Source organism: Herpailurus yagouaroundi, unplaced genomic scaffold (genome assembly GCF_014898765.1).
Source record: "Herpailurus yagouaroundi ecotype Mexico unplaced genomic scaffold, PumYag 163, whole genome shotgun sequence".
NCBI lineage: Eukaryota > Metazoa > Chordata > Mammalia > Carnivora > Felidae > Herpailurus > Herpailurus yagouaroundi.
Genome location: NW_024412404.1, coordinates 58,666,825 through 58,675,364, shown reverse-complemented (window position 1 = coordinate 58,675,364; position 8,540 = coordinate 58,666,825). Strand labels below are relative to the sequence as shown.

The window sequence follows — 8,540 nt, the reverse complement described above, 5'->3', positions numbered from 1 at the left end:
CGCACGCCCCTCGCCAGCCTAAAACTAAAAGGAAGACTCTGCGAAGGGGAACCTGCGGCGGCCCCGCGCGCGCGCGCGCGCGCGCACGCGCGGGCCCGAGGAAGTTCCCCAGATTGCCGCCGAGCCGGGGACCCGCTGGCCCTCGGTCATGCGCTCCAGAGGAGGGGGACGGGCACTTCCCTGGAATTGACCCCCGCGTCCCACACGCGCGACCGTGACCGCGGTCCCGGTGCATCCTTGCGAGGAAGGCGGGGCTGGCGGAAAGCCCGCGGCCAGACCCACGGTTACGTGAAAAAAGCAAAGAGCCGAAGTAATTAGAATACAATCACTCGCGTCAGATTCCTTTGGAAAGTTGTTAACGGGTGGGAGGCGTGCTTGTACATGCACGGAATAGCTCCGGAGCGTAGACGCGAGAAGCTGGTAGCACCGGGGCGGGGGGTGTGTGGGAGTCCTGGGTGAGAGAGGGGCTTTGTAGCGCCTGAGTTTTTCACCACGTGCATGATTATCTCAAAACGTTGTTATTACCTAAAGGAGTTCATCTTTGATCTTCCACCTGAGAGTCTTCGGTGCTTCCTTTGGGACAGATGCAAGTCAAGGCATCACCTGGAGGGGCAGGGGCGACTCCGGAGGTGGATCCGCGCGTCCCGGTGGCGCCAGGCCCTCGGGCGTCGGCCTCCGGGCCCATACTCAGCAGATGGACAAAGCTTACACCTGAGGCCCCGGGAGGAGACCGGTTCGCACACGCCCCGCCCAGGCAGAGATGCCGAAGGAAGGACGGGCGGGCTGGGAGCTCCGACCTTGGGGTGGAGTAGGTGTGGGAAGGGGCACAGGAGGCTTAGGGATTTTGCACTTTTTTTTTTTTTTTTTTTTTTTTGTATTTGGGTGGTTCCCGTGTGCACGGGATGTTTTTCCAATAAAAATAGTTTTAAAAAGCAAAATCCAAATATTTATAACCGCCCCCGCCCAAAGCACCTCCCAAATGTGAGCCAATAGCATCCAGGATCCAGAGGGGTACCTGGGACCAAGAGTTGGGAAACAGGAGGTCCAGCAGCCTGGACTTCTAGAAGGACATTAGCACAGGATTTCCTAAAGCCACAATCTTCATCCTTGTGTAAAGGGAGACCTTGAGTCAGAATTCACTCAGTCCCTGGATACTGGAGAGGGGCACAGCATTCTGATTAGGGGTGCTGAGCGCCTGGCTAGCTGTGATTACCCAAAAAGGGGGATGGGGGGGGTGAGGGGAATAATTAGCAAAGTGGATCAGCCAATAAAGCGTCTCCCCACTGCAGCCCAGTGGGCAGATACGATAAACTTTGGCCTGCGGTAGTGACTTCTTTGCGTCCAATACTCTCGCTTTGCAGATGAGCGAGAAAACTGAGAGCCAACAAGGGTAGTGTGACTCCCCCAGGGTCACACTACAAGAGTGATACAGCCAGGACCCCATCCTCCACCCTCCAGCCAAGCTGCGGGAGTGAAATAACTGATTAAAAATAAAACTGCATGCTGGGAATGGGTCCTGGCCTTTTCCCTATCAGAGGCCAAGTCCCTGCCAGTTTCAATGAGTCCCCATCACCCCTTCCCCCTCACTCCATTCTCCACCCCTTTGCCCCGCCACACACACCTGACTCCCCCAGTGCTGAATAACTTGCATTTTCTGGAACATACCTTCTCCTGTTGAAAGTCTTTGTGTCTCTGCCCATGCTCTTCCCTCCTCCTGCAATGCCCTTCCTCCTCGCCAGGGTGAGTTCAATGTGACCTAGTGAAGCTGGCAGGAGCCGTGTCGTCTGATGAGTTTGGGAGTCAAAGTCTCGCTTCTGGCCCTTAATTCTGTGACTTTGGGCAAGTTATTTAAGAACCTCGAGACCTTCACCAGGAAAATGGGGGTGACTACGCATCCAGTGGCTAAAAAAGGGTGTTTGTGGCAAGGAAACCGCTCCTGTAATGGTTCACAACCCAGAAGTGATGTTCGCTACGGCGGTGATCGGGAAACGCAAGCCAAGGAGTGGAAGGCTGAACAGCACCCAACAAGCAGAACTGACAATGCCCAAGGTTCTGGAAAGACCATGATCACATCATACCATCTCCCCCGCCCCGGTGTGACTACAGTTCACTCACCTGATCTTGCGTTAACGGGGATCGCTGAGAAGACAGCTCATAGGAGGGCCCTCGCCCAAGACCTTCGACTCTGAGTTCGAGAAATTAAAGATCCCCCGGATGGATTATGGAAATTTTTTGCACCGTCCACTCAGGAGGGTGTCCTGTGTGTATGTGCCCCTGTGTGTGCCCGTGAGCGTGCATGGGTTGAAGGACACGGAATAGTACAATTGAAACCAGGTATTCCCTTACTCCTAGCATTTCCGGATCTAAAACTAATGCTTTTGGTCCGAGAGGACTACTCTTTCTTTTTTTTGTCTCCCCACCCTGATGCCATGTATAATGACAGTTTCTTACAAGATGCGTGTTTCAAACACATCATGAAAACTCATTTCTCACCGGGGCTTGGCACGGATTCCTAGAGAAGATTTTTCCAGGGAAAAGGGAGTCGTTTGGAAGCTACGTAGGCCCTGCTATCTTCTCTGCGGCCCAAATTTGCAGCCATTAAACCTTAATGTTGAACAGAGTCAAGTGTATTCATGAATAATGAACAAATAAAACACCATGGCTGACAAAGCCTCCATTAGGAAATGAGGTTTCTGAACTGGCACAGAGCAACCATGTCTGGGCTGCCCCCAAAGAGAAAGATCTCCCACTTTGGGGGCCTCCCAAAACTACGAAGGACCCAGAATGATTGGGGACTCGAAGTGCCTTTCCTAATCCACAGGACCTAAAGCCTAAGGAGCTGTAGCAATCATTTTGACTTTTCCTACAATCTTGCAATTGCCCTACTCGGTCATTTTCAGGGGCTCGAAATCTTAGTAAAAGGAAGTCCAAACTTCTTCACCTGACATCCGGAATGCTCCATGCTGTCACCCAAAGTGCCCCTCAAGTCAGGTTGTTCTCTGCTGCTATAGGGTGGCAGAATCCCCAAGTTGCCCCTAGCATCTAGTCCCGCCCTCTCCATAGTAACAGCCTTGGCTGGGGACAGGCTGCCCAGGTAAAAGGTGACTTCTGAGCCAGTTTCGATTCCCTTCCCTCTGAGAACCAAGCACGCTCCCATTATGTACATCGGAAAGTCATGACCTCCTTTGACAAAAGACACATCTTTTCCTTCCTGCCTCCCTGAAGATGGTCCCACATCGGTTCAGTTTCACTTAGAGGAATTTCTTGAGCATCTGCCAAGTGCTGGACACTCTGCTAGACACTGGAGATGCAGCATCAAACGCAGCTCAAAGTCTAGAATTTTCTGCAGTGATGGAAACGTTCTCTACCTAAGATGATAGCCACTAACTATGTGTAACTAACTGCTGAGCGTCATTAATGTGGCAAGTGCAGCCAAGAGACTTTTTATTTGTATTTCATTTCAATTCTTTGAGCGTAACCACACGAGGGCACCCCCTTAGCGGTATGAGACTGGTGCCTATCACACCGGAGACAGCAATAAGAAGGCAAGCACAGGGTGACGGGAGGGAACTCTATAAGGGGGAGGAATTAGGACTTTAGAGATGCTAACTGGGCCGCATCTCGAGGGATGGGGAGGAAGTCACCAGGCGGACAGGAGCAGGCAGCACACGGGGCACCCTATGAGTCCACTCAGTTGGGGAAATTCCAAGCTGTCCAGTGTATGTCTGGCAGGAGAGGGGCCCCGTGGTCAGGAGAGGCAGCTGGAGGGCAGGGCCAGGTTCTGAAGGGCTGCTGTTGTCCTCCTAAGGAATTTGGGCTTTACCCTGGTGCTGATGTGGAACTCCAGTGGGCTTTGAAGGAGCTGGGTTTTGGCAGAATCACCTTACCGCAGTAAGGACGGTGGCTTGAAAAAGAAAATGGATTCAGCAACATACATTTTTAAATACAGACACATTATTAGAGTCTAGGTTAAGAAGCACTTTGAACTACACTGAAGATGCAGTTCACGTAACCCAGTAAGATAAGAGGTAGAGAGATTCCAATAGCTTTGTGACAATTCATTTCAGCATGACCTCTTCCACGCGAGCCCCTCCTTCAGAAATCATGCAAATGGCGAGGATGTTTAAAATATGTTTGAGAACTTCAGAGGCACTTTAGAAATACTAGCATTTCTCGGGGCGCCTGGGTGGCTCAGTCGGTTGAGCGGCCGACTCCGGCTCAGGTCACAATCTCGCGGTCCGTGAGCTCGAGCCCCGCATCGGGCTCTGGGCTGACGGCTCAGAGCCTGGGGCCTGTTTCAGATTCTGTGTCTCCCTCTCTCTGACCCTCCCCTGTTCATGCTCTGTCTCTCCCTGTCTCAAAAATAAATAAAACGTTAAAAAAAAATTAAAAAAAAAAATACTAGCATTTCTCGGGGGTCTGGGTGGCTCAGTCAGTTGAGCCTCCAAGTCTTGATTTTGGCCCAGGTCATGATCCTAGGGGATTCTAGGGGATCCTAGAGGATTTTCTCTCTCTCTCTCTCTCTCTCTCTCTCTCTCTCTCTCCCATGTCCCTCCCCCCCCTCCTGAAATCTCTACCCCTCTCTCCCTCTAAAATAATAAAAAGAAGAAACACTAGCATTTCTAATATCAAATCACCAAACATTCATGTCTCTTAATCGAAGGAGGACCCATAGAAACCAGTCCCTGGCCTGCCTGCTGTTCTGTGTTTCCTTTCAAGCCTTCAAGATCTATAATTCAGATCTTTCATTAATTTACCCTAATATGTCCCCTGTCATTTGCAGAAGACCAATGGTCTGTGTTTGCATTCATCGGCTCTTTGCAACATATTTGCTCTAAGAAATTAAAAGTGCATGCACTTTTCCACTCTCATTGACCGAATATTTGACAGACACAAGTTCAAACAGAGCCACAGGCAACCGCCAAAGTGCAATGAGTGACAACTTGTCAATTTTGTTAGGAGCAGCATGAAAATAGAACAAGGTCACTTACGGAACAGACTGCCTTTTAGGCAAGAATGTTTGAGTTTGAATAAAAGAAATTCTGAACCAGAATTTTAAAGGTGCTCGTAAAAAAAAAAAAAAAGTTTTTAAATGGAGGAGGGTGTTCAGTCTTAGAAGTATTTCATCATCTAGTTATATAGGCACTAAGTTACACACAAAGGGCTAAAGGTCTAGAGTATTAAAAACTATTCACTGAATGTATTTATCAGTAGGGGGGTGCTTGGATGTCAACATTTAAAAAAAAATTAACGTTTATTTACTTTTGGGAGACAGCACAAGCAGGGGAGGGGCAGAAACAGAGGGAGGGACGGAATCTGAAGCAGGCTCCAGGCTCTGAGCTGTCGGCACAGAACCCGATGCGGGGCTCGAACCCACGAACTGTGAGATCATGACCTGAGCCGAAGTCGGACGCCTAAATGACAGAGCCACCCAGGAGCCCCTGGATGTCAACATTTTATTTGTTTTTGTTTTTTTACCGTTTATTTATTTTTGAGACAGAGAGAGACAGAGCATGAACGGGAGAGGTTCAGAGAGAGGGAGACACAGAATCCGAAACAGGCTCCGGGCTCCGAGCGGTCAGCACAGAGCCCGACACGGGGCTCGAACTCACGGGCCACGAGATCATGACCTGAGCCGCAGTCGGCCGCTTAACCGACTGAGCCACCCAGGCGCCCCAGGATGTCAACATTTTCAACGAACGTGACCTAGAAGGCCCAGATTCTTTCTCTACAGACTTGCGTTGTTACCTTCTTACATTTACAGCCAAATGTGGTTTCCTTTGAAATCCCTATACTAACGGGACCATGAGAAACGTGAAGCCGTGGGAATATAAAGGTGGTGCCCCTTACCTAATGGCTACTCCAGAAGCCTTGGCCAGAGGTCCCTGAGGGCTGAGGTCTCCGCTTCCGTCAGTATAACTCCAAACCCAGCCCAGCAGCTGGAGGGGCCACCCGGATGGCCTTCTACGGGCTTTGGGTTTCCCCCACCCGCTCCCACTCTCCCACCCAGTGCATCTTCCTGTGTCCTTTGTCCGGCCCATACTAGGTGCACTGGAAATATTGGTTGATGTTCTTGACTTCCCAGCCGTGGAGAATATCCACCTGGAATTACCTGAACCCAGGGAAGGGCTGAATTGCCCCTGATTCTGGCTGCGAGGCCAGTGGTTCTCAAGCCTGAGCCAGCATCAGGAACACCTGGAGGGCTGGCCGGCTGCCAGGCAGGTGGCTGAGCTCCGCCCCGAATTTCTGATCCAGCGGCTCTGGGGCGGAGCCTGAGGACGTGCATTGCTAACCAGTTTCAGGTGACGTGATGCCCGTTGGCCTGGAGACTCCGCTTGGGGTAACAAGGCACTAGGCAAATAACGTGTGTCCCCCTCCCGTCCCTTGTCCACCGCCCATCCCTGCTCCACTGACACATCTCCGCATACGCACGCTGGGTCGTATTGTGGGAGAGACGCATGGCATCATTTGCCAGAACAGATAACCAGCCTCGGAGGGGCTTCTGCAGAGAGACGCCGGAGTAAGTCTTAAGTAAGTGAGTAGGAGTTAGAGACCAGGGGGCGGGGAAGGGCCCAGCAGAGACAGCCGCTCTTCCCATTTATTGCATATGGAGGAACTCTGGCTTCATCTAGTGGTTTTAATCGCGAAAGGGATGTGGTCAGATGTGTGGGTTGGAAAGACCACCAGGACCAGGGTGAAATCTGGTTTGAGGGATGGGGGCGTGGAAGGAGGGAGAGTCTGGAGACAGGTTTTAGCAGGAGAGAAGACTCCCGATTTTGGCAGCTCAGATCATGGAATACAACAAAGAAACAGTTTGCCCCTCGGCCTATAACCAGCTCCTCTCCTTCCCACTCAATGTCAAGCACAGACTCTCCAAGGGCAGACCTGAAGGGCACGTGTCCCACGATGCAGAACAGACTGACAGTCCCAGGCTCCCAGGAGCCCTGCCTCTCCCCTCCCCTTTCTCAGCTATCGTCAGCCCTACATAGAGAATGTGCCCGGTGCTAGGGTACAGAGGCCTGACACTACAACAAACGCACTGTCCCCTCGCCACGCAATTGCCCATCTGGCTCAGCTCTAGGAAAGGCCTCTTTTCCTAAGTCATAGAAGATGCCTCAAGGGCGGGACACCCTAAAAACCCTGCCCTAAGTTGCCGGTGACCTCAGGGAGGGCATTCTCGTTTCTACGGTCCTTCTCCACAAGAGGAGGAGACAGACGCCCCTGGTGTCTATTGGAATCACCTGTGGAGCTGTTTGAAAATGCTGACATCCTGGAGTTGGGCAAAATTTGATCAAATTCAGTAAATAGTATTGAATCAGTATCGATTTTCTGATTTTGATCACTTTCCTATGGTTGCATAAGAGCAAGTTGGTTTTTAACTTTGTTTTTTAAGAAAGATACATGGAGGGGCGCCTGGGTGGCTCAGTCGGTTGAGTGTCCGACTTCAGCTCAGGTCATGGTCTCGCGGTTCTTGAGTTCCAGCCCCGCGTCGGGCTCTGTGCTGACAGCTCAGAGCCTGGAGCCTGCTTCCAATTCTGTGTCTCCCTCTCTCTCTGCCCCTCCCCCACTCACAGTTGCACACGCGGGCGCGATCTCTCTCTCTCAAAATAAATAAACATAAAAGAAAATCCTCTAGAGGCACCAATAATGAAAAGATGCTCAACATCATTAGTCATCAACGGATCAAAACCACATGGAGACACCACACCCACTAGAATGGCTCGTATAAAAAAAAAAATCAGATGATAACGGGAGAAGGCAGAAATGTTGAGAAAAGGGAACCCTCCAACGCTGCTGATGGGAATGGAAAATGGTGCAGCCACTTGGAAAACCAGTCTAGGGGTTCCGCGAATAATTAAACGCAGAGTTACCATGTGGCCCAGCAATTCCATGCCTTGTTACGCACCCAAGAGAGACAAAAGCGTATGTCCACACAGAGGCTGGTACACGAATGTTCGTAGCAGCGTTATTCACAACAGCCAAAAGGTGGAAATACCCCCACATGTCCAGCCGGCGTGCCGTATCCATGCCATGGAATCGTCCTCAGCCGTGAAAGAGTGGAATCCTGACACATGGTACAAAATAGATGAACCCTGAGTACATTATTGCCAGATGAAAGAAACCAGTCACAAAAGGCCGCCTAGCGTACGATTCCTTTGGAATGAAATGTCGACAACATCTGGGAAATCTACAGAGACAGGAAATAGATTAGTGGTTGCTTAGGGCTGGGGGGAGGATGGTGGGATAGAGAGGTAACAGCAAAAGGAAAGGGGCTTCTTTTTGAGGTGATTAAAATGTTTTAAAATTGTGGTGATGGTTGCACCCCTCGGAACACGCTAAACACCATTGGCCTGGACCTTTTGAAACGGTGAGTTGTATGGTATTTGAATGCTACCTCGATAGGACTGTTAGAAGCGAATCCTCTAGGGGGTGTGATTGAGCATCCCTGATGCTGAGTTTTCAGAGCCCTCTCAGGGACTCCAGGGAGCAGTCAGGCTGGGAACCACAGGCAGACCGTTACTCTGTGTTGAGGCTATGTG

At 50.9% G+C, this 8,540-nt stretch overlaps 1 protein-coding gene across 1 annotated transcript in view; it reads right to left on the bottom strand.

Moving 5' to 3' along the window:
* HTRA1 (HtrA serine peptidase 1) overlaps positions 1 to 150 on the bottom strand; it is a 57,112-nt gene extending 56,962 nt beyond the window's left edge. The window contains exon 1 of the mRNA XM_040486929.1: positions 88 to 150. Coding sequence (XP_040342863.1) covers positions 88 to 150 — 63 coding nt within the window. The remainder of the gene's footprint in view (positions 1 to 87) is intronic.
* Between the last annotated feature and the right edge of the window lie 8,390 nt (positions 151 to 8,540).